Here is a 26,411-nt window from a genome sequence, read left to right as displayed (position 1 = left end):
AGCAAGATGCAGTATCATCCTGCAGAGTGTTTCTGTAAAGCCAACTGCATTTTTGCCTATTCACTTCCCCACTCAGTGAGGATGACAAATGATTCAACCTGAGCTTAGCAGTTAGCAGATCCTCATGTGCTGGAAAGTAAGTGTGCTTCTATTTGGGGAGTATTAAATTACTGCCTGAGTGATGCTTAGCTATCTTTACACTTCTTCAACTGGTAAGATACAGGTCTCAATTTCCTGTGATTTCCCTTCATAAGGAGTACCTCCAAACAAGACAGAATGACATGACTAGTGGGAGGTAACTACTTCCTTCCCTACCTGAGGTTTACCTACATTATATCTTTTTCAGTGTTACCCATAAGAAATGGTACTAATGGCAAATTACAGGCCCCATTTTTCTGCAGACATGGTCCTAGCAACAGCTTCCACCAGGAGCATGTGCCAGTCCCAGTAGAAGGGAATTACTCAGGAAAAAAGAGGCTTTGTGCCACTCCATTCAACAACTTCTGTTTCCCATGACTGCTCTAACCCTAAGATCCAATTACAATCAGCAATCGGATAGGTACTAGGAAATTAACTTGTCATCAGGTCCTATTCCAACGACATACATGAAGATATAAGCCACAGAATAAACGATAAAGTTTGTTCACAACATTTTGTGATATTTTCTCTAATAGAATAAACCCCACTTAATCTCCTGAATGCTCAAAGAAGATAAAATGGAGCAACCCCTAATACATGGAGTTTTAATAGCTGTATTCACTTAGCCAAGGCAAACAACCCAGGCCCTGAATCAAATTCTGATGTTGGATGTAAATGTTTTCATCCATTACAATCCTTAACACTCCTCTTCAATGTATTGTCTTAACAAAAACCATCAGGAGGGAAGAGACAAACCAACCTTGTGCAATGAGGACACTGTTTGGAAGGAAGCCCCTTTCTTGCGTTTCTTTTCTCCACCCTGGTCAGCTAAGAGGGAAAAAAAAAGGGATTAAAAAAGTCACAGTCTCCATCTCAGTAAGGGGGGCAGGCAGGGCATGGGAGACCAACTGTTCTACTAGTGCAATTCCCTTTGGATGGAAGGCACAGCTACTGACTTGGTGGCTCTGATTGCTCAAATACAATACAAAACATTCTGAACGTCAAGTGTGATATATCCCAAGCTTGCAGCTCTCTGTCCATGCTTGGGATTTGTGTCAGACCACTGTAAGCTTCCTGGATTGCATTTGCATTTCAGATCTACAAAGCATCACTTGTCATGCAGAAAGTCCATAAATATGAATAAGGTGGAAAACCAACTTTTAACAAAATGAAGGTATTCATCGTTCGTTAAACAGCGCATAGGGTGAGATGATGGAGAAAAAGCTGAAGAACAGCAATGCTCATGGAAAATCTAGACTGTACATTGGACTGTAGAGACACTGACCCTCACGTGTCTGCTATACAGACACTGAACTTGCACAAGTAACATTAGTCTAGAATAGAGGAAAACGGATATTTGTAATATTAAATATAGTAACCTGACATCCCCTGAATTTTGCTTACAGCTGCAGTCTCAAAATCACTCTGATCCTCTAACAGAATGCTAGCTCCTGACATGACATTTACCAAGTTTCACAAGAGCCAAACATGACCCAGAAATGTACAGCGATTGCTGCAGCTTTCTAAACACCGGACTATTAGATCATTCCCAGGAGGTCAGGCATTCTGTCACTTGTCAACAGTAGTCAACATAAAAGGAGTGAAGAGTGCAATGTGCTTGATGCAATTATCCACAGCCTTTCTCCCATTTGAGAGTGACACTGCTGGGACTGGAAGAGGCTAATCTGCACAGGCTGTTGTTTTCTCCTGATGCTGAAGAAAAGCAAGGTAGGATTCTGACAGACAGGAATATCCCCAGGCAAGTAGGCAGCTAGTAAGCTGCAAGACTTTGCTAGTGGCAGAGTGTTTGTTATTTGCATTCAGCTCCATCTCTTATTCACATTATAAAGTCTGCAGCTTGCTTGCTTCCTCAGAAAGTGTCTTATGATTCATGACAACAACATCTATAGAAATGAGATTACTAATAAATAGGCTGGTAAGTGATTGCAACTTCAGGACGTTAAGAGCTACATCTTTGTAATGAATGGCAGTCTTATTCACTTAAGATCAATTTTCTGGATGCTAGCTACTTCTCACAAATAAAAGAGTCCTGTGTAATGCATACAGCTTAAATACATTCCTAGACATAAATTAATCTTGTCAAACAAACAAACAACAGCAAGCAAAAGAGAAGATTGTATTAGCAAAATCTACTTTGGCCAGCGTGGAGTGGTGTTCAGGTACTTCCAGTGCGTACTTGCCACTAATCGAACAAAACCCAACAAAATCCTCCAAAGCTCTTTCCTCAATTTTGTAGTCTAGATTTAATTCAGGGTGGATAGCAAGGAGCACCACAAGTGTGGGAAACCAGAGCTAGTTCTACTTCATAGGCATTTATGCACGAAATATCTTGTGCAACACTTGCCTGCGTATCTGAACACTTGCATGCTCAAACTCCCACTGGAGCATTCGCAACACACAGAGTTCCTTGCCAAAATTGCTCTGAGCTATTATGCATTCAGACTAGCTGAGTTAATGGCCCCGTTGGTGTAACTGGCAAACTCCTACAGATGCTGCGTGAATCTAAATAATTAGTCACTGCCTCATTTAGCACTGAGTCAATTGCAGTGGAGAGAATTGTTTTGTTTCTGAAATTAATTCCTAAGCACACATCCCAGAGACAAAAGACACCCCATATGAGTTGATTCTGCTTACCGCTGTCAGCACCAACATAGCTTTCAAACAAGCTTGCCAGGAGTTTGTTAGATGATTTTTGGAAGATGCCTACTACAGTTTCATTAAGTGGGTCTTTGTTCTTCTCGAGCCACCCAATGATGTTATAGGGAACCTACAGCGAATCGGAAAGAAACCAGAGGTTGCAAATGTTCCCCTTCACAGCAGCCAGTAGTTCTTTATGGTTTGGCTTGAAGCTGATGATCCTTGGTACTCAGAGCAGTACCAGCAGCCCATTTTTCCCTCACTTCCCCTCCAGTTCTTTGCTTCCTAGTTCCCAAACCTCTCTTCCTAATAATTACCATCTGAATCCCGCATACCCCTTCATAACTATATGGTCCCTACATCTCATGGACTCCGTGCAGTTGGCTGTAGAGATACCACATGCCATCAGCATCCCAGGATCCCTACTAATATGTGCTGGAGTGTGAAATGCACAAGCAATAATGGCACTTCACAGCAGCATGCTACTCCGGAATAATTAAGGTTTTCTGGCAGGAACTTAATGATTAAAAATCCAACGGCAGGACTTCACCACAGCTCTGTTTAGTGGGAAAATATGTTCCATTATTAGTGTCCCAAGGGGATAGAAATCCTAATTTTCTTTACTGAATACATTAACAATTACAGATAAAGACCAAGATGGGCAGTATTTCACTTATGAAGTACAAAATTAGCTTCATGTTAAATTGCAATTTGAAATTGATGGCATCAGGTGAGCTCCAGCTCTGCTGTGCTCAGGCTTCATCTCAGCTCCAGTTTGACAAAGAATTTCCTGTATCCATCTCTAAATCTTTCAGCCCATCTGCTCTGCACACAGAGCTTTGAAACTGGGTAGGGTTTGGCTCAGGTATCACAGTTCTGGATTGTATTCCCATTTACTCCATCGTCACTGGACCTGTTCATAAAACCTTGCCAACAGACTTAACCACGTTTCCTTTTGCTACTTTGACACACTGTGAAAAAAAAGTGATATCAAACCTCTTTTTTTTCTCTTCCCTGTTTTTTTACCCCTCCCTGAAATTAGGCAGAAATGACTCCGTTCATTCGTATAGGGAACCAAGATGGAAAGTAGACGCTGCTGCTATTTAATCACTAGTCTTAATGCGATTATAGGAAAAGTGATGAAGTCAAGGCCAGGCATATTTTCACCTATTAGCTTTCCTCAGTCTGTTTTGTTTTATTTGTATATCCAAGGACCAGGTGTCCTAGAGACTGATGGCATCTTACTGTGTGGCAATACTTGTGCAGAGAGAGTAGATGTCTGCTTTTATTCCTCTTTTCCCCTCTTCATCATTCCCACCCTCCCTTGTTGTGTGCTATGGGCCAAACCCCACCTGGAAGACCTCTAAGGTGAAGTCTACCCACCAGCAGAGGAACTTACTGAACCAGCATAATGAACAAGTTCAAAGTGAGCTTCGTATTTCCTTTTCTTATCGGGCCTGGGCTTCTGCAAGTTAGGTGACTTGCCAAGATGATTGTCATAGAGTTTGGCTTTGAACGTCATATCTGTAGCTTTCGGGAACATGCATTCCTCTTCAAGGATAGACAGGATTCCCAATGGCTGTGGATTTAAGAGCATCTTTGTTGGAAAATGCTAAGGCTGCCTGCTTTCAGTAGCTGTGCAGCCTTTAGGTTTGATCTGATGGAATTTTAAGCCTGCAAAATTTCTTCTTATACCTGAGGAGGAAGCCTTTGTTAAAATAGTAACCACACCTTTCACTATTCATTAGGCCATGTTTGCCTTAGGAGGCTTTATGATGACTTCCAGAAAGGGTTTGATTTACCTTCCAGGACAGTTGGACTAGCTAGCATTTTAGCATCCATGTTCCAGGAAAAGATTAACTAACTTCTTAGCACCAGACAGGTTGTTTGAGGGACTAGGACCATGTGCAGGTATCCTACCCCAGTGAACAAGGTGATCAAGTGAAAAAAGCACTTAATAATTAGCCTGTCTCTTCCAGCTATTCCAAATGTCCTGCTAATGCAAGACTTAGAATTTCACTTTTCCTCACGGATCAGCAAGGTCAGATGCATGCCATAGGACATGGCAGAAAGATGCACAGCAAAGGACAGCTGTCCCCACCAGGACCACATTAGACTCACAAAGAAGGGAAAAAGAAAGGCATATTCTACAGTAGAGAAGCAGTGAGAAGGAAGCAATAGTTCCGGGCTAGGAAGAGCACAAAGGACTTTGCATATCAACATGTAATGTGGGAAATGGGAACCTCACAGGGAGAGGGACAGGGCATGTGACTGAAACAGCATTAGCCCTGAAAAGCTGACAAGCAAGGCTGATGTTAAGCATATGTGAAACAAAGTAAATGGAAGAACAATAGGGACAGAGAAAGGCAAGAGTAAAAACCAAGGAAGATTATGCGGCCATGCAAATGAACAGTTACAGCTTGTGGTTACTGTTGGCTCTGTAAGGCAAGCTTATACAGAGGTAAAACCAAGTAGCCACAAATGCCACAAACGCTGATTCTAATTTAATTCTCTATTGCATGTGCAAAGGCAAGAAACCTGTCCTGCTCTTTATTCTACTGCGTTCACTGGGCCTTGAGGACATTTCCAAGGAAGTATCATGAAGAAAACCAATTCAGTAAATACACCTTAGTGCTCCTGTACATACCTTCTCAATCAGATCAATGCAGGCCTGCAGGTCCATGCCAAAATCAATAAATACCCAATCAATGCCTTCCTTCTTATACTCTTCTTGCTCCAGGACAAACATGTGATGATTGAAAAACTGTTGCAGTTTCTCATTAGTGTAATTGATGCAGAGCTGCTCAAAGCTGTTAAACTGCAGAAGGAGATAAAAAAGAAGCATTTGCACCACAGTTAACTATGGTAAAGGCTTGGTGGAACAGCAAGAAGGAAACTGTTTACGTCTAAAACCTTCTAAACAGTAACTGGTTGAGAAACTACTGGGCATAACACCAAAGGTAAAGCAGGAGGGAGTTCAGTAGCAGGCTGATGGCTGCATCATATACTGTCCTCCAAAGTGTGAGGATGCCCAGGTTTGTTCAGGTCCCTTAGGATGCACATGCCTTGCCTTCAGCAGCATGCCGCACCAGTCCTGTGAAGCACAGCCAACACGGTCTTTGCTCTGCTGCGTACAGATAGCAACACATAGCAGCTACAGCATGAAGCACTTCAGGCATAGGTTCTGAGAAAAAGAAGTTGTGATGTGTTTTTCTCACATACAGTTCTTTACAATGGTGACACAATCACAGAAATGCCCAGGTTGGAAGGGACCTCAAAAGATCATCTGGTCCAACCTTTTGTGCTTAAGGGGGCCTAGATCAGATATCACATCCTGAAAACTCCAGTGATGGGCACTTTACCAAGTCTCTGGAATGGTTGTTCCAGTGAATGATTGTTGTCACTGTAAAATAGTCGTTTCTTATACTGGGATGAAGATATAGCTCTCATATTGAGATACAAAAAGGAAGAAATATCACACCTTATAAAAGATGCTTTCTCTCAAAGAGAAATAGAGGAAACAATGCATTCTCCTAAAACACAGCCCAAAGCATGTGATATGCTTTGGCTTTGCTAAAGACTACCACCCTCTTTCTCCCCAGAAACTATCAGCATGTCCAGCTGTGCTAAATGCTGAGTGTTTTCTCTACCTATTCATGGAAAACCCTTGTAAAATCATATACACTATTTGCTTTACGGCTTTTCTCACCTTTTTGCCTTCTGTTCATATAGAAAAAGAAATACCCACCCAAGAGCTAGCACTCGGTACCTTTTACATCCTTCCAACATCATTAATACTCACATCAAAGATTTCAAACCCGGCAATATCCAGGACTCCAATGAAGAACTGTCTTGGCAGCTTAGTGTCCAGGGTCTTGTTGATACGGACCACCAACCATTTAAACATTCGATCATATACTGCCTTAGATAAGGCTCCAACAGCATACAAAACCTAAAATAGGTGTTTAAAAAATATCACTGAGTGGAACAGAATTCACTGTGGAACACAAGGATTTCAGAGCTGTAGCTTATTTCAATCCCTGCTTATGGTTTAAATGAAATCTCACCATGGTTCTTACAATTACCAAGGCATGCTTAATACTACTGACAGCTTCTCCCATTATCTATGCTGACTTTTCTTCATATGGTTATGTAGGTGTATTTCTACTAACATGTACATAAAGTGGTAGTAAAGTACCTCTTGGAAAACAGCTGGAAAGCAAGTTGCAAGTGTTTTAATCTCTTACATTACCATGGAAGTTAGGTACCAGAAAGCTCACAGTCTGGATACCAGGCCATGCTGCCCAGTACTACTGCTAAAATAGGGGAGGTCTGTACCCAGGTTGCTTATTGCCATGTGCTTCTAATTTTTGAGGGATGTTATGGCATAATCAGGCAATAGGGAACATCTGTCAAATGTTTCTTCTTTAGCCTATGAACAATTACACCAATAGGACAGACCTCTACAGTAGTTTTCTGGTTTCTGAGCCTGTACCGCTGCCTGTCTTTGAACAATTTTCATTGTGACCAAAATGCTGCAGCATCTTCTATGATACGGCTACAGCTGCAGCAGTACCAACCCAATGACTTTTGTTTCCTAAATTAAGAGGTACCTTTAAGTGGATATTGCCTTTAGCTGATAGAGGTCACTAAGAGTTTAAAATCATGGGAATAATGAATGAATGATGAGCGAATAAATAATCCTGGCTCAACTCTTCCAGATTACTATCCTCCTCCAGAATTAGATGTCAGTTCTCACGTCTGGTTTCCTTCAGTGGCTGCTACTAACACATCAGAAAAACAACTCTATCAAAGGCAGTGCCAGCCACTATTCCTTTGTCAGTCTTTTTACAGTTTCCTGCACTTACACTGTATATTCCCCCAAGTTGGTGGATATAAAATGAGAACAGGAACCAGAGGCACACGTCAATACTTCTTGCAGCTGCCTATCTCTCTGCGATGTTACAGATGAGCCCTTAAGGCTCGAGGGACAGGTATCCAAATACCTGGAAAGTTTCTCCTTACCTGTTCAACACTTTGACCTTTGGTCACATACTCGTTGCCAACTTTCACTCTAGGGTGCAACAAGCCCTTAATCAAATCAGAGGAGTTGATTCCCATTAGGTAGGCAGCTTTATCAGCACCTAATCAAGAGAAACAAGGTTTCAACTGGCTTTGAACTTCTACTTGGAAACATGCCTAGGCGAGATGAAAAACCGTAAGTATATCCACTTCCAGAGAAAAAGCAGATAAAGACCTTGTTCTTTAATGATTCGGGTGTGCCTGTACTATCCCTTGTGGTAGAGAAGATCACCTAGCCACCTTAGACCCCAATTACTGCAGGAATCACATTTGAGATACTCCTCAGGTATAGGGAAAAGAGTGCATCTCCATGCTGGTTATAAGCAGTTTCAAGTGCAAGAGGAAGTAAAGAAGCAAAACCTGAAGACATGAAAGAGAAAGCTAAGGCAACAGCTTTTTACAAGCATTTTTCTCAAATGGTCATGAACATGGATTTAGTTGTGTTACTCTGACTTGTCCCTATTCCCATTCTACTAAGTAAGGTTACATGCCACTGAACAAGTCACTGCTCCAAATGAAGCACAGCACTCCTGCTGAGCAGGGGATGTATTGTGCAAGATCAAAGCAAACAGGCTCCTGCTTCCTCCAGACAGAGCGTGATACATGTCAGACTTCTGAAGGCAGCGAGTGATTTTAGGTGTTATTCTTACTTTCAGTGCCATCAGCCTCTGCCTGCTCTTCTCTGGGTCTTTGTTTGAATTTCATGTTCCCAAAGTGCATGATGGCACCTGTGAGCTTGTAGGAACCAGACTTCTCATCAGGCACAAATCCCAAAATATCCATGGCTTGCTGTGAAAAGGAAATGCAGATATTTTGTCACTTCCCTGTTCAAAAGCAATGGCATTTTGCAGCTCTGCAGTCTGTCTTTGCATGGCAGATATGATGAACCTTCCAAGGGGTGTTATCTGACAAAGCAGCCACTGGAACACCCTGAGGATCCAACAGTGGCTGGGGAGCAGGAGGAGAGCTCCTTCTATCTAGCATTTTCTACACCAAAATTATAAGACACAATAGTCTTATATATGGGCACTACATGGAGGATGGCCAGATTCAAAAGTGTAAAAGTTTATCAGGCCTCATGCTTCATGGTATGAATGCAATTAAGACCCATTTCTGCCTTTACTTTAGTCCAATAGTTTCAGTGACAGAAGTTAGGCTGCCACCAGCACTTCTCCTCCCCATGTGCACCTAATCTATGAAGCAGTAAGTGAAATCAATACACGCTTACATCTGTTGCCAACAATTCTTCTCCATCATCCAAGTTGTCCACTGTAACTACTCCTTGTGAGCAAAAGTGGTAGTCATATGGGTTGGTAGATACCAGTAGCATATCTGTAAAAGAACCGCCGAGGTCAAAACCTCCATCTATTTAGAATATCCCCAAAATACTGAGATTGAAAGATCTGACATACATTTGTCTCTGCACAACTGTGCATGAAGTTTTCTGTTTTGTTGTTGGTTTATTGGGGTATTTTACAACTGCAGGGTAACAACTAACTCCTTCATTCTAGTGTCCAGTCTGAAGAGCAAGATTTAGAGAAAACGGGGAATAAAAATGACATGGGAATACTGCATACATATCTATTAAGCATGTTTTGCCGTATACTGAATCTATAATTCCCCATAGAGCTCTTCACTTTGCCTTGGCATGCCAGTAGGTGTAAGAATCCCGTCTACGTGCAGAGGAGAAAAAGATTTTAGTATGATCTAAGACAGGGACAATGGGCATGGTTCCCCTCTTTTATAAGACTCACAGACCAGCAACTTCCAGGACTCCCTTCAGAAAACACTTGGCTCTGGAATAACAAAACTGAATATGGTTCTCTGTTTCTCTGATCTTTCCTTTTCCATCACATCAAAACCTCAAAATGTAAAGCTCTTTTCTAGAAAGCTAGCTGGCTCCGTAACTACAGGAGAAGCCCTGCTTCCCTAAATGAGCAGAAAGTTTCATCCACATTCAGCACATCAAGGTTTACTCTAGATTTCAATCTTTTCTATACATACACACATACCTATACGTCTAAATACGTATGTATGTGAATATGTATCTATCGATATATATGTATATAAAATCTTATTCTCTGTATCTGTCTTTGCTATGTAGTCATGTTATGTATTCATTTATCTACATTTATACTTATCTACCTTTATACATGTATGGGTTTATATGCAAACACATACATTTCTTGTCTACAAAACAGAAGGCCCCATTGGTTTCAGCCTCTTCAAGAGCCTGCAGATATGCTCCTGTTGGCCAGAAAGGTGTGTGCTTGTAGGCTATACACATAGTTTATGAGAAAGAGCATATTTTCCCAGCACAGGGATTCACATGGGAATCCAGTACAATGCTTCCTTGAAATCTTTCCCATAATTGTCATTAATTAGGCCACATAAAAGCTAAGAGGTTTAGGGACTTAACTGCACACTATCAGGATAATAAGACTTCAAAACAGATTATGATTGCTACGGCTTAGTAGGAGTTTAGTGGAGCAATAAAGTGACTCTTCAAGGTATTTTATGAAATGTGTTCCATCAAAGCACGAATTAAAGTCAGCAAACCACATCACTTAAATATCTATTGAAGGTTTTATTCAAAGCATTAGGAGATGGGAACAGAGACCTCATCTACTCTCTGCTCTTCTCCAGCAGGTCTATGGTACTGCACTCAGCCAGGCGAAGCTTAAAAGGGGTAATCACCACATAATCAGCAGCAGCCAGCTTTGCATATTCTCTCTTGCTACACAACATGATAGGATGGCAGTTTTGGCACTTCGGGAAGAAAGAGGAAACTAGGTTTTCTGCATGGACCTGTAAGGCAATCTCCTCAGATGTGAAAAAACCCGGATCATTAAAGTTTTATCACCACAAATGCTTTTGGAGGTGTAGCATTTTCTGGATGTTCTGAGACCTTGGATTACACCCATTCAGCCTGACAGTTTTTTGCCTTTAGAATGCTACCTATTGAAAGTCCTGAGTCTCAGAGTTTAGGTTGGAAAAAACCTTTAAGAACGTAGAGTCCAACTGTTACCCCAGCACTGCCAAGTCCACCACTAAACCATGTTTCTAAGCACCGCATCTACATGGTCTTTTAAACACCTCCAGGGGTGGTGACTCAACCACTTCCCTGGGCAGCCTGTTCCAATGCTTGACAAGCCTTTCAGTGAAGAACTTTTCCCTAATATCCAATCTAAGCCTGCCCTGGCACAACCTGAGGTCATATCCTTGTCCTATCACTTGGAGAAGAGACCGAGACGCACCTTGCTACAACCTCCTGTCAGGGTGTTGCAGAGAGCGATGAGGTCTCCCCTTAGCTCCTTTTTCTCCAGACTGAACTACATCACTTTCTTCACTACACTTCACTTTACAGGGTACCTGCATCAGTATATCACAGAAAACTGATCTCTCTTGCTGCCATTGGAACAGCATCTTTGAAAGAGTATATTTGAGAGTGGAAGTTCTGTTTCCTCAAGGAGATGTATAAAAGCCTTTCTGCAGATGGGTTTGCCCCCTGCCCCTTCCTCAGCCACTGTTTATTCAGCTGAAGACTGGTTCTTACAAGCTGTGGATCCACGTAATGCTTACCCAGTAACTCTGGTTTCTTCCCTGACAGGATCTGGTAGAAGATGTGATAGTCTCTTTCACCAGGTTGCTGGAAAATCACTCGGGATTTCTCCAGTAAATCTAGTTGCACAAACGAAAAGTCAGTGAGTAAGGCCCTCCAAACTTTCAGATGAGCAATTGTATTTTTGAAAAGGAGAAAGTTTGCTGCTTACAGATCTCAATATCAGCAGATGACAGCTTTCCTGTGGTTCCAAAATGGATTCGGATAAATTTACCCTAATTCAGACAGAAGAATATTCTAATTAGTGCATATAGTGTACACAGAGGGAGACAAAGGATGCTGCTTGAAGGCAATCATTTGGCCCAAAGAATCAGCTTATGCTAACTCCTTGGTTTTGCACAGGCAGATTTTCAACGAAAGATATCAAACAATAATACCACACTTTTCCAAGCATAAATCTGTACATACAGCTATGTAATCAGCTTGTGGGGAAAGGATAACAGCGTACTTATCTGCCAGGGTAAGATATGGGAATGCACCTAGCTTGCAGTTTCATGATGCAGGTTTACTGTAATGCTGGACTCAGAGCAATAAGCTTCAGCATAAGTCACACAGGCTCCTTTTTTGACTCCTCATTTCCAGTCCTAACTTATGTGCAACTACTTACATCAGAAAGGTGCTGTGATTTTACTCTGCTTTGCCCATTAAATTTGCACATTCATCCCCCCAAACTCATAAAAAAAGAGCAGTTTTCTTTTCATTTCCCATATTCAATTTTTAAACAATTAATTTCCGTTCCAGCTGACAAACTCCATATACAACCGTGTGGCTTTCCACAGATGCTTAGAAACTCTGACCCTCTGCACCCCTGGATCTGTTAGGGAAGCATAGGCTATAAACTCAGGCTGTCATTCTCGTGCCATTCCTTTTGGACCTCTGAGCCAGTGTTAACCAGATGTGGCAGAGGCAGAGCTCCTGAGGGGATGGCTCCCCTACAAGCCAAATGGAAATGAGGAGAGCCCCAAGGTCATGTCAGCACCGGGGGACAAGCAAGGGCAGCTTATTCAGCCATAAAGGCAGACAGTATGAATCAAGGTAGGAGTACTGCTGCAGGTGTAAGCCTGCAGAGAGGTGAGATGTTGGAAGGGTCAGGGACTGCGGTATATTTTCGCTTAGTGACAAAGTCGAGCTATTATAGGGAGACAGAATAATTTAGATTAATAGAAACCATGGTAGAAAAAAAACGCCATGCAGCAGAGGCAGTCCTGGGGAAGACCTGCCATTGCTGTTCAAAGGACTTCCTAAAGCTAGGCTTTGCTTGTCTCCTGAGTTTAAACATTTATCCATGGTGGACATTTCTTTTTATCTTTAATTCTTCCTGTCGTTTTTCCTGGTGAAATCCTAGTGTGCTGTCCTTACACTGTGTGGAAATCCAACCTTTTTAGTTAGACAAATGAAAAGCAATTTATGAAGGGATGATTCCAGAGACATTATTAACTGGCCGTTGTTGAAGAGGACACGCGTTGTGACAGACTTACAAAACGTGAGGAGTTGTCATTTCTCAGAGTTTTGGCATTTCCAAAAGCTTCTAGGGCTGGGTTTGCTTGAATGATTTGATCCTCCAAGGTTCCCTAGAAATCAGGGTTGAAATACTATTGAGAAACCTGCAGGCCACGAACTCAGCTGTCAATTGTAAGGAAGTCAGCCATGCATTCACTTAGAGATGGAGCGGATTTAGCTCCACCGTAGGGGTACAGTGTGAATGGCATAATAGCAAGACCATCAGTCAATTACTGTTTAAAAGACCTCAAACATTTTGCTGCTCTCTACTGTTTTGCTTTGCAGATTTTGTATTTTATGCCATCTGCACACGAAAGAAATCACCATATCTTTCCATGTGCTGTGAGGCATGTGAGGACATCCAAGGGAATGTGTGTAGGAGAGGGGCTATTAAAGACAGTGACAAGCACTAAAATGCATTAGATTTGAAAGCACTCAGAGCTTTTAATCTTTGAGGGTTTTGGAGATGAGAAAAACATTAACTGGCACTCGCACAAACTTCATTTGGCTGAAGCACGCTACTTTACTTTAACTGCCTGGGCTTCAGGGATCCTTCGCTGGGTAACTGTGCGAAGTGAGACACTGAGGTTTATGACACAAACTGACAGAGCCCAGTACCATTTTCAGGTGAAAAAGGTAAAATAGCAGAGCTGATGACTTACCCCAGTTTTGGTAGCTGGTTGCTGTCAAGAGGAACACAATGGAGAGGAAAAAAAATAGAAGAGAGAGAATGTGAGTACTAACATGAAGGACACCACAAAAGATAAGGAGACAAGCATTAGCAAGGTTAGATGTCTAGTGGGCAACAACACCAGAAGGACTTATTGAGGCCTTCCTTCAAAAAGCACGTGCAGCTCTGACTTCATGTTCACCATACATCACAAAATAGCCAAGCGCTGTCCCTACCCAGGTTGTTGGTTTAACCCCTGCTCCAAGCATCTACCCGATTTTGTTCTGGAGGTGTTCCACAATGAATCGAAAGGCTAACTAACTGGGCAGAGAAAAGAAGCAGGCGCCAGTTGGTAAGAAGAAAAGGATGCAAACAGACCAGATTCAGATGCTGCTGCACTTGAACTCCTGGATTATTTGGAAAAAAAAATAATTCAAAAAAAAGGGTGACGATAATGAAAATAAAAAGCGAACTGAGCGGATAAATTACATGGAATATCTTCCAGCTGTAATAGCTGTTCTTTGCACAATTGCTCCATAAGCACACAAGGTCTCAGACACCATTAAGAGCCCTAACCTCATTGCATGCAGGAGGCTGGTTCTAGACCAGTCAATCATTTGTTAAGAGAGTCCCGCAGGCCTCAGGTGAATGTATTTAGTGTGATGAGAGTTATGCATACAGAATCCAAGCCTGGCTGAAATTTTGGACTTATAAATACAGTTCATAGCAACCAGCTAATTCACCACAAAAGAGCGCTGAGCCTTCAAGTGCAATGCAGCTCATAGTTAATAAGCTCATAGCAACACAAGATGAAAAGCAGCATGAACACAGTATTCACTGTAACCTTAGAGAGCACTTATAAGCAGAACAGCACTTGCACAAAGAGAAATACAGGAAAGATGATTGGAAAAAAAATCTTTTGTCAAAACATTCCTTTTTGTGGACAAAAAAAGCTTTCGACAAGAGATATTTTGATGGGAAATGATAATCCTAGTCCTTTTGAAGACTATTTTCCATGTGAAAAAATATCACATTTCTTAATCTTCACAGCTCCACCATCTTTTGACCAGATTTAACGTGATCAGAAACATCTTGAACACACACAAAACCTAAAGCTCCTGGAAAAACACAGTAGCAAAAAGCAGCTGTTCAGGACCAGGGGTGGTTTTACTGCTGCATCTGGACCTGGCAGGTTCAGGTGAGCATTGCCTTTCTACTTTCAGAACAGCATGCTCTCAGTAATGCCGTTTAGAAGCATCAGTATCTTTTCCCAGCAGTTTCTTTTCTCAGCCATGCCTGCTGAGGCGTGCACATGGCCCGGTGTTCAAGATGCAGAGTTGTGATGTTAGTTGTAGGTAACACAAAACCCTTGGGAGTCTGAAATGCAACAGCCAGCAGCAGACTTACGTTCTTTTTACCAGGTTCACCCAGGGCTGCCACTGTGGCAAAGTACTGGATGACACGTTTTGTGTTGACAGTCTTGCCAGCACCGGATTCTCCGCTAAAGGAAGGAGGAAGATAACATAGGCACTGCTCAAACAGCTGTAACTCATCCTTTCACCCTCCTGTCCTGCCAGCTCCTCCCCTGAGAACTGTACACAGGCAGTTCTCGGTATCACTGACTGATTTCTGCAGCCTGTTGTTTGTCCATTTCACTCCATTGAAATCCCATTAACCTGACTGAACAAAGAGGCGAATGCCTACGACAGCAGCAACTAATTCTTTATGTGACTTAACGTCAGACATCTACTACACTAAGCTTCCTTTAAGGGCATGAAGTTTTGTTATAAGACACCCAGACTGAGGATCTGAGGTATACATATATACAGCTGATGAGTTAGATAAGGTACAGAAAAGACGCAGTTGATTTGCTGGCATTATCCATGAGCACATATGAACTGTGCAGAACTCTCCATCTTTCATGGTTGCCAGTAAATGGCATGCCTCTTCTTTACCACCTTGGTCCCTCCCTTTAGATGTGTCTAATCAACATTCTTAAACATAGCAAGCATTCTTAAGCACAGCATTCTTAAACATAGCATAGTCAAGCATTCTTAAACATAGCAAGAACAACCATGTTGAATAGGAGTCTTCCATGCATGAAGAGGGGACCCACAGCAAGACTAACCCTGGAAGAAGCTTCTTTAACTGCCTGCTGAGTTGTTTTCACGCCTACTTGGAATGAGCACCAGACAGGGGATCAGAAATAGGCCAGCCTCCATAAAACCCTTAGCTACTCCTTTCCCATGGGGTTCAAGACAGCCATCAGGTTGCCAAATTGCCAGTTACTTGGCTTGGATCAAGTTCTGGGCAATTTAGCTGAGCTTTCAAGGGACAACCTGTATTTTGGTAGGATTTTATTTCTTCTACGTTTTTCACAGCAACGGAGTCTCAGATCAGTCACAAAAGAAGCACTTACGTGATCAGCATCGACTGATTCTCCCGATCTGTGGAGGGAAGAAAAAACATACCAACTTAGTAGGCTTAGAAGGCTGTACAAATTGCTTATTATAATTGCAAATGGGTATCAACTGTTCCAAAATGAGTCCTTCAAGGACAGGAGAGAATCACACAAAGCAAAGATGGAAAGATAAACCTAAGTAGCAAAGATGGAAAGATAAACTCCAGTATCACCTAGTCTGACATCCGGCAGTGTAAGTTCTAGCCCTGCCCTGAATCCTCTTCTCAGGTTTTGTTCAAGTCAATATTAAAGACCTGTCAGTCAGTCATGTTCCTCCTGTGTCTGGGAAACTATAATAAAGAAAGTAATTTCCTGTCACCAAAATGTTTCTTTTCTCACTCCTGATTACGTCTTCTGCTTCTGCAATATTGAAACACCTAAATACTAAACCCAAGTAATTCTGCTGTTTGTTCACAGGCCACTCCTTACTATGCACACATGCGCTTCTTCAGTTGGCCATGTACTTTACAGTTTTATGGTGTCCCCGCTGTTAATGGCCTGGCCAGAAATAAGCATTTATTAGAACACTTTGCAACCTTAATATATTATTAAGCAAGGTCAGCAAATGCTACATCATCGCCACTTTCTAAGCTGAAATTTAGGCTGTTGAGCCCAATTTTGTGTTTCCTTTTTTAATTATTCCAGTTATCATGACAGACTACCTATAAGGCAGCCTGGCCATATTTCACCCTTACTTGATAACAGAGCATCTCTTTACAGCCACACACACATCCCCTCTGCACAGCGCTTTCTGTCCCTTCACAGCTGTGGCACTTCACATTTTATTAAAGCCAGCTAACAGCAGGATGTGTTGCTATCACATTCCCTTTGGGATTTATTACCCTGCTGCCTCGCAGGACCTAGTGTGAGCACATCACTGCTGCCCTCTGCTGATAAACTCCTTTTTTTCCAGTAACTTGAAGGTCAGGGATAGAAAATTTCAAAGGAAAATCTGGAGTTCGTTGCCACAAGGTTGGTGCCCAGAGCCTCAGCAGTCAGTGCAACACCGACCCATGGCAGGTTCATGCAGGTGATGTGGATTCCAGGTTGTGTGGGCTTTGAGGCAAGCTGCTCTAGTGGAAGGTGTCGCTGCCCATGACATGGGGTTGGAACTGGATGGGCTTTAAGATCCCTTCCAACCCGAACCGTTCTGTGATTATGTGTGTGTGCAGCACCCTAGGGAGCTGGCCTTCACTAGTCTTTGCAAGCATATGTCTTATAAGTGCTAGAATACTGAGCATAAACTGACAGTAGGCTTGTTTTTGAGGTTGAGAAAATACTCACAGGTGTTTGAGGCATGGCCCCATTCCTGTTACAAATGGATTTACCTAGTTCAGACAGCTAAATTGGTGCACCTTGTAGATAATCCATACTGCAGAGTTCACTGTTACCAAAACTACACAGGGACAGTCAGGGGAGCTTAAAGTTACATATATATAAAAGTATATAGACATATTACATACATAAATATACGTGCACATTTGTTGGACACTGCAAAAACTCTCACAAAGAAAGACATGTCAACTAAATGAGGCAAACCGAATCTGAAATCAAAGAGTGCCACTTACTACGCAGCATGTCGTGGTACGCGTTATCAGCAATGGAGAAGATGTGGGGAGGAGCCTCTGAGCGCCTCTTGCCTTTGTATGCAGCAACCACCTCCGGCTTGTAGACAGGAAGCCACTTGTAAGGATTTATAGTCACACAGAATAAACCGGAATAGGTCTAGAGAGGAACACAAAACAAAAGTAACAAATACTGTTCACGGAATAAGAAACAAACTCTTAGCTAAGCAAGGAGGACCTGGAGCTGCCAGCTTCTGATTTGAGTTTGAATTGACTTTCAGCCTTGGATCCGAATTTCTAAAGCTACTGGTCTGCTAAGTGACTTCTCACTGGCAATTGATATCAAAACTACAGATATTAAACAGTTTTCTAAAAGGGAAAAAGTATTTTCAAGATAACAGCCAGAAACAGCCCTTTCATCAAAACAGAGGACCATCAAATAGGCCTGTGTCTGATTTTATGCCTTGCTAGCCCCCAAGAGTTGTTTGGTCTTGAAAACAGCCATTACGAAGAAAAGTTACAGCTTTCCTGTTAAGTTCCACTCTTAGGAGGAGAATCTCCCATTATGGATTTGATGTGAGCACTCTGGGGCAATATCTGGTGGGTGTTCCAAAAGAAAACAACTTCATAGTGTTGTTCCGCCAAAGCTATAGAGCTTTTTCCAGCTTCTGAAGAAAAACAGGTGGTAAAAGTCTGTCTTCACAGTCGCTCTTTGGGCTATCGATATCATTTAGCTGGGGCCTGGTCTTTCTGAGGAAGAATGAGTTTTCAGTTGTAACCCCAGTTATTACATGGGTATAAGCACTTTGTGTACACGGAATGATGAGCTCAATTGAGCCTCAGGTGAAATCCAGGTATCTTCCTCTGAAAATAGCATTAGGACCTGCTTCCAGAATGGTCTTATTTTCCACAGGGAGAAGAAAACACCCAACCAGTAAATGGATTAAGGCAAGATGCCAAATATAATTTCCTACCTATACTGATCTGCAAGCAAAGCTATGCTTTTGGCCATACTTGTCCATAGAGGGGCTATTACAGGAATGCAGAAAACGTTAAACCATCAGAATTTCAATGGGAAAAAGCTGGATTCACTCCTTTGATGAACACTAAAAGCCAGAACAGAGATTGGCTAGAAAATCTATAGATTCCCCTAACTGATTTCAGACACAATAAAATGCAGCAAACTGAGAGCAAAAGTTTGGCCTCATAAAATTAGATGTTATTGAAGCTTGTCCTGGTGCTGACAGAAATTATGTTAATGATGTCATGGGGAAGATACAGAGCAAGGGAAAATGCCAGAGCGAAACAAGACAGATGTCAGCACTCAAAATGAAGGGAATAAAATTACTGAACTAAAGATAGAAAGGCTCATACTTAAAAGAAGTTCTGTGTGTGCTCTAAGCTTGGGGCATTGTTTCCTAACAAAGAAATCTCCATGGCTGGTATTGGCATGGATTAATATTGGGAGAATAAATATAAACTAGGCCTCTCCAATGCCCTGACTGTTGGAAATATGTCCCATGACATCCCTCTCCTAGGCAAGCAAGCAAAACCAATAACTAGACACCATCTTATTCATTTTTTTGTCTGTATTCAGGCACAAGCCAGCTCCAAGCAAAAAAAAAGATGAGCAAGACCTCAGTTTGGTGACTTACTGAAGCTGTAAACTGCATGTGAAGAACGCAACAAACTGTTAAAATGTGAAGTCTGCCCTAGAAGTGAACCTTACATAGATCATCCAGTTGCGGTAGCGCTTTCTCAGATTGTACAATACAGACGCTTCGTTCAGATGGGTCAGCATAGCCATGTCCTCAATCATGTCAAATTTGGGAGGGTTCATGGACTGCACGTCATCTTCTTTTATAGTCAGGGTCTGCAAAAACAAAGGAGTACAGCCACACTGGAAAACACCGGGATTTCTGTTGCTTTACACACCTTACAGGAGAACATATCGGGTTTTCCCCCACAGAAGGAAGTCCTTCAGCTCAAACCCAGCCTATGAACGTAACACTGTTTGTTTTCACTGCTATCGGAACAGGGGAAGGCCAAGATGATAAAAGCAAGGAGGATGGTGGTATGGCTGCAAAAGGAGACAAGGGATTTAGCTACAGCCTGGGCTTCTACCCCTGGGGCCAAGCCAGAGCTAGCTGGTTGCAATACCTCTGCTCACAGACTTTGTGCTGCTGTGCAGTGGCTGATGTGCGTTTACCCCCCACACACACATTGCTGTTTTAACCTTGGTGGCTTTTCAAGTGTCATTCTGACACGGCATCAGTTACTGGGGCTTCCCATTCACAGCCCATTTCATGAAGCAGGCAACTGAGCTTCAAGCAGGACAGCTAATTCCTGGAGCTTGCTGCTCCAGCCTGGTTAGACACAGATCAGACAAAACCAGCTCTGTACCCTTCCATCTTCTGTCTGCACAGTCACTTTTCCACCACTGGTTTCTGTAATTTCAGCTTCAACATAAGCTTTCTTGTCATCAGGAACCCAACATTTCTTCTTCCCTGTGAAATGAAGGAGACGGAGGTTTCACAGCCTGGCATCAAACAGTAACACCATGCCTACCTAAGTGGGACTGCTGGGTTACTTCTCCGCACAAGCAACACAAAACCTCTGCAGCAGATCCACCATGTTGGGAAGCTGCATGCCTAAGCAGGAGATGTAGGGCTCCCAAATGTTCTCTGCCCTTTGAAACTACCACTTGGTTTCCTCTAGATCCTTCCAGCACAAGGTGTCAAAATATTTCATCAGTGCTGGCTAAGCCTCAGCCTCCACGGGAAATCCATAATCTTCATCACCAGTGTGCAGATGGAGGAACTGAGATCCAAGCCCAAATTAAGGCGTTTGCTAAAAAGTCGCACAGAAAATTGTGATCTGAGCGAGGAACTCAGCCCACACTATTTGCCTGCCAGCCATCAGATTGAACCTTATTCCTGCACATTCTGCAAAGGTTTGCCTTGAAAAACAGAAACCGTAATAACTCACACTTAGTTAGGTATGTGGCTTTTTAGAGTGTGGAGTAGCTGCACTACGCCTTAGGTCTTTAGTTACAGCAACTATGCTGAATAGCAAAATGCTGTGGTTATTATAGAATCATAAAATAGTTCAGGTTGGAAAGGACCTTAAGATCATCCAGTTCCAACCCCCCTGCCATGGGCAGGGACACCCCACACTAAACCATGTCACCCAAGGCCTCATCCAACCCGGCCTTGAACACCGCCAGGGATGGAGCATTCACAGCCTCCCTGGGCAACCCATTCCAGTGCCTCACCACCCTCACAGTAAAGAATTTCTTCCTTATTGCTGTATATATACTTACTACTACACCTTAGGGCACATATAAATCCATTTCATAAAAGAATTGATTATGGCAAACTAAAAGCTAACATCAGATTGTCATGCAGCCTGCAAACCAAACAGACGTGCAACATAACGAGACATCTAGTCAGGCCACAGAAACTCTTTCATTCCAGGAACATCAATGTGTGGTGCTTTTCTTTCAAATGGACAAAGAGGTAATCCCCACTTTAGCAGATCAGTACAAATACACCTTGCTTCTAAATCTAGTTAATTAATTACTTACCATAAATTGATAGATTATTTCTATTCATTGCTACCTGGGGCTTTTTAATCACTTTGCAGAATAAAGAAACCAGAACTTGGTTGAACCAGTTACCTCAAACAAGCAGAGGCAGCACAGCAAGGACAGGAGAGGCTTTGCATCCTGCTTTGGTCTGCACTCCCAGAACTACACTTGGATGAAGCCCTTATCCCCTTTAACCAGCCACTGGCAGCCTAAAGGGTACCGCAACTCACCATCGAAGGCGACGGTCTGCGCCATCATCAGCTCCTTCTCGCTCTTCCGGAGGTAGGGAGCAGCCTCCCCGAATTCCGACATGTCCATCATCTTGGCAAGGGTTCAGTGTGGCACAGCTCAAAGAGGAAAAAGAAAAGGAGCTCCTCTGCCAAAGAAAAGGAGGGGGGAAAATAAACCTCTTTCATGGCAATTGGAGGCAACACAAAACAGCACAATGTGGCAGGTGGCCAATCAAAGTGATGAGAGATTTGAAACGCAAATACCTAACACAGATTTGGGGCTATACTGCACCCTTAGTTAAATCCTTCTCTGGCTCAGCTTATTTGCAGCCAGACAGATCACAGTATCACAGTATGTTAGAGATTGGAAGGGACCTCAAAAGATCATCTAGTCCAATCCCCCTGCCGGAGCAGGAACACCTAAATAAGGTTACACAGGAATGTGTCCAGACGGGTTTTGAATGTCTCCAGAGAAGGAGACTCCAAAACCCCCCTGGGCAGCCTGTTCCAGTGTTCCGTCACCCTCACTGAAAAGTTTCTTCTCAAGTTTAAGTGGAACCTCTTTATGTTCCAGTTTGTACCCATTACCCCTTGTCCTGTCATTGTTTGCCACTGAGAAGAGCCTGGCTCCATCCTCGTGACACTCCCCCTTTATATATTTATATACAGTAATAAGGTCACTCCTCAGTCTCCTCTTCTCCAAACTATAGAGACCCAGCTCCCTCAGCCTTTCCTCATAAGGGAGATGCTCCACTCCCTTAATCATTTTAGTTGCCCTGCGCTGGACTCTCTCCAGCAGGTCTCTGTCCTTCTTGAACTGAGGGACCCAGAACTGGACACAATATTCCAGATGCGGTCTCACCAGGGCAGAGTAGAGAGGAAGGAGGACCTCTCTCGACCTACTGACCACCCCCCTTCTAATACACCCCAGAATGCCACTGGCCTTCTTGGCCACAAGGGCACAGTGCTGGCTCATGGTCATCCTGCCGTCCACTAGGACCCCCAGGTCCCTCTCCCCTACACTACTCTCTAACAGGTCGTTTCCCAACCTATACTGGAACCTGGGGTTGTTCCTGCCCAGATGCAGGACTCTACACTTTCCCTTGTTGTATTTCATCAAGTTTCTCCCTGCCCAACTCTCCAGCCTGTCCAGGTCTCGCTGGATGGCAGCACAGCCTTCTGGCGTGTCAGCCACTCCTCCCAGCTTAGTGTCATCAGCAAACTTGCTGACAGTACACTCAATTCCCTCATCTAAATCATTGATGAATATATTAAATAACACTGGTCCCAGTACTGACCCTTGAGGCACTCCACTAGATACAGGCCTCCAACTAGACTCCGCCCCATAGACTACAACTCTCTGGCTTCTGTCCTTCAGCCAGTTTGCAGTCCACCTCACTACCTGATCATCCAGGCCACACTTCCTCAATTTAGCTATGACGATGCTGTGGGAGACTGTGTCAAATGCTTTGCTGAAGTCAAGGTAGACCACATCCACCGCTCTGCCATCATCCATCCACAATATTATTTCCTCATAAAAGGCTATGAGGTTGGTCAAGCATGACTTCCCCTTGGTAAAGCCATGTTGATTGCCCCTCACAACCCTCTTATCCTTGACATGCCTTAAGATGGCATCAAGGATAAGGTGTTCCATCACTTTCCCAGGGATGGAGGTGAGGCTGACCGGTCTATAGTTACCCGGGTCCTCCTTCTTGCCCTTTTTGAAGACTGGAGTGACATTTGCTTTCCTCCAGTCCTCAGGCACCTCTCCCGTTTCCCAAGACTTGGTAAAGATGATGGAGAGTGGTCTAGCAATGACTTCCGCCAGTTCCCTCAGCACCCGCGGGTGCATCCCATCTGGACCCATGGATTTATGGATGTCCAGATTGCTCAACTGGTCCCTAACCCATTCCTCATGGACTAAGGCAAACTGCTCCAGTGACCTGACTTCATCTGAGGTCTCAGGGGTACAGGGCTCTTCAGGACTGCCTCCGGCAGAGTAGACAGAGACAAAGAAGGCATTCAATAACTCCGCCATCTCTGTATCTTCTGTCACCAGGGCACCCATCCCATTCACCAGTGGGCCAACCTTGCCTCTGGTGTTAGTTTTATCAGCTATGTATTTGAAAAAGCTCTTTCTGCAGTCCTTGACCCCTCTGGCCAGATTTAATTCTAAGGAGGCCTTAGCCATCCTAGCTGCCTTCCTACATCCTCTAGCAGCAGCCATATATTCCTCCTGAGAGGCCAGCCCCTCCTTCCATGACCTGTAAACTCTCTTCTTCCACTTGAGCATACCCAGCAGTTCCTTATTTAGCCACGCAGGTCTCCTGTCCCTCTTCTTTGACTTCCTACGTGTCAGGATGCTCCGATGTTGAGCTCGGAATGAGCAATTCTTGAATGTCAACCAACTATCTTGGACCCCTTTACCTTCAAGCAGCCTTGTCCATGGGATTTCCCCTAGCAATTGCTTGAAAAGGCCAAAGTTTGCCCTGCTAAAGTCCAGGGTTGCAATTCTGCTTGCTATTGTACTGGTCCTACCACACAAGATCCTGAATTCCACCATCTCGTGGTCGCTGCAACCAAGGCAGCCCTCAACCTTCACTGCTTCGACCAGACCCTCCTTGTTAGTGAGGATGAGATCCAGCAGCGCTCCTCTCCTGGTTGGCTCATCCACCATTTGCATGAGGAAGTTATCATCCATACACTGGAGGAACCTCCTGGACTGTGGCTGGGTTGCTGTGTAGTCCTTCCAGCAAACATCAGGGAAATTAAAATCCCCCAAGACAACCACGGCCTGTGACTGTGAGGCCGCTCTCAGCTGCCTGTAGGTGGCCTCGTCAACTTCCTCACCCTGATCTGGTGGCCTGTAACAGACACCCACAACAGTATCGCCCCTGCCAGCCTGCCCCTTAATTCTCACCCACAGACTCTCAACTCGCTCATCCCCTGTTCCTGGACAGAGCTCAGTACATTGCAGCTGCTCTCGCACATAAAGAGCAACCCCACCACCCCGCCTGGCTGGCCTGTCTTTCCTGAAAAGGACATAGCCCTCCATGACTATATTCCAGTCACGCGAGCTGTCCCACCACGTCTCTGTAATTGCCACCAATCATAATCTCCTGACTTAACACAGGTCTCTAACTCCTCCTGCTTATTTCCCATGCTGCGCGCATTGGTGTACAGGCATTTCAAGGAGGGAGATGAGCTCACCGATTCCACCCTAGGATTATAGGAGGCCTCCCAGTCTTCATCAATTCTAGAGCGCTGCCCCACTGGGGCAAGCCCAGTTACAACCCCATCCCCCTTCGAATCTAGTTTAAAGCTCTCCAAATGAGCCCTGTTAATTCATGCCCCAGCATTCTTTTGCCTCTGTGAGTTAAACCTTTCCCAAGTGCCATCATCCAGACTGGAGCCTTATAAAACCAGCTATTATCAAAGAACCTGAAGCCCTGCCTGCAGCACCAGTCTCGTAGCCAATTGTTTACGGACTGAATTTTCCCATTCAGCCCCACATCATCACCGGAAGATGGAAGGAGTAAGGAGAAGATCACTTGAGCCCCAGACTCTTTCACCATCCGCCCCAAGGCCCTGTAGTCTTTCTTCATCCCCCTCAGACTGCGGGAAGCAGCTTCCCCCCACCTCTCTGGAAGACCAGCAGCGGGTAGTAGTCTGTCGGGTGCACCAGGCTGGGGAGCGCCCTGGTGATATCCCTGATCCGGGCTCCAGGCAGACTACACACTTCCCTGTGATGAGGGTCAACTCTGCATATCGGGCCCTCTGTTCCTCTCAGAAGGGAATCGCCTACGACAATGACCTTTCTTTCTTTCTTATCAGAGACAGTCTTGAGGTGCGAAGTCGACCGCCTTTTCCTATGTGACCTTGTGGTCTGGCCTTGCACCACATCCTCACTTACCTCTCCATCAAGATCCAGGGCCTCAAACCTATTACGGAGGGGCACCTGGGGAAGCAGGGCAGGAAGGGGGGAGGGTTGCCCACGACTCCAAACTGGAACTCGCTTCCAGTCCTCATCGTTTTTTTGGTCCCTTACCTCTGTGAGACAACTACAGGGCAGAGGCTGTCTCGGGCCGTCCCCCTCTGTCTGAGAGGGCAGGGGGTCCATCCCCTTGTGGGGGGTATCTCCCTGGAACCGTTCCTGCTGGCACGCCAGGGAGTTACTCCACCAGTCGATCTCCCTTTCACACTCCCTGATGGTCCTCAGCGTCTCGACCTCCTCCTTAAGTTCTGCCACCAAGCTAAGCAGATCTTCTACCTGCTCACACCTCACGCAGGTGGAATGCTGGCCTCCCTCCCTCGGCAGCAGCAGGCTCTGGCACTCCCTGCAGCCAGAGACCTGAACAGCCACGGTTTGGGGCAGGGTCTCTGTCTGAGTTGCTACAGTCTCCTTACTGCAAGCCCTCCTTCTGGAGGCGACCATATTGGTCAGCACTCTGGGACACCAGCAACAGGGTCCGCAGCACGACCGGCTTGTCCCTCCCTGCCCTCTCAGAGGCTCTTTCAAGGCAAGGTGGCCGTTACCGCGGGAACGCCCCCTGCCGCGTCAGCCGCTCTCTCGCAAGGGCTGCTGGGGCTTCGGGGGTCGGGAGATGTCGGGTATCGCGATATCTCTGCGCTGTCCCGTCTGCTTTTCCTAATCTCTGCTGACCCTCGTGGTCTCTGAAGCGCGCCGGCTCCGGCTCTAGCTGGGCTGGCTCCGATCAGCTGACTGACTGCTAGGATCGAGTTTCAGCCGCTTTTAAATCTCCCGCCGTCACCGCGGGAACGCCCCCTGCCAAAATCCTGGTAGGGATAAAAACTCTTCATCAGCCGGGGCAGTTGTGTTGAGGTTTTTTTCCAACGCATTTCTTCCTCAGGAGCACAAAGCCCTAAGGCAGCAGA

At 44.4% G+C, this 26,411-nt stretch overlaps 1 protein-coding gene across 2 annotated transcripts in view; it reads right to left on the bottom strand.

Moving 5' to 3' along the window:
• Nucleotides 1-21,606, bottom strand: part of MYH15 (myosin heavy chain 15) — a gene marked incomplete at both ends in the record, with an annotated part of 46,424 nt that extends 24,818 nt beyond the window's left edge. The window contains 18 exons of one of the 2 annotated variants that reach the window (XM_080613602.1): nucleotides 899-966; nucleotides 2,794-2,926; nucleotides 4,196-4,375; nucleotides 5,444-5,614; nucleotides 6,599-6,748; nucleotides 7,822-7,940; nucleotides 8,529-8,667; nucleotides 9,107-9,210; nucleotides 11,461-11,559; nucleotides 11,652-11,715; nucleotides 12,979-13,071; nucleotides 13,663-13,683; nucleotides 15,078-15,171; nucleotides 16,090-16,117; nucleotides 17,700-17,856; nucleotides 19,426-19,569; nucleotides 20,100-20,203; nucleotides 21,516-21,606. In XM_080613602.1, the coding sequence (XP_080469728.1) occupies nucleotides 899-966; nucleotides 2,794-2,926; nucleotides 4,196-4,375; nucleotides 5,444-5,614; nucleotides 6,599-6,748; nucleotides 7,822-7,940; nucleotides 8,529-8,667; nucleotides 9,107-9,210; nucleotides 11,461-11,559; nucleotides 11,652-11,715; nucleotides 12,979-13,071; nucleotides 13,663-13,683; nucleotides 15,078-15,171; nucleotides 16,090-16,117; nucleotides 17,700-17,856; nucleotides 19,426-19,569; nucleotides 20,100-20,203; nucleotides 21,516-21,606 (1,959 nt within the window). The remainder of the gene's footprint in view (nucleotides 1-898; nucleotides 967-2,793; nucleotides 2,927-4,195; nucleotides 4,376-5,443; nucleotides 5,615-6,598; nucleotides 6,749-7,821; nucleotides 7,941-8,528; nucleotides 8,668-9,106; nucleotides 9,211-11,460; nucleotides 11,560-11,651; nucleotides 11,716-12,978; nucleotides 13,072-13,662; nucleotides 13,684-15,077; nucleotides 15,172-16,089; nucleotides 16,118-17,699; nucleotides 17,857-19,425; nucleotides 19,570-20,099; nucleotides 20,204-21,515) is intronic. The other variant, XM_080613603.1, reaches the window with a different exon arrangement.
• Between the last annotated feature and the right edge of the window lie 4,805 nt (nucleotides 21,607-26,411).

Source organism: Psittacula echo (assembly GCF_963264785.1).
Source record: "Psittacula echo genome assembly, chromosome: 3".
NCBI lineage: Eukaryota > Metazoa > Chordata > Aves > Psittaciformes > Psittacidae > Psittacula > Psittacula echo.
Note: the sequence above shows the minus strand (reverse complement) of the source record. Positions and strands in the feature narration are given on the sequence as shown.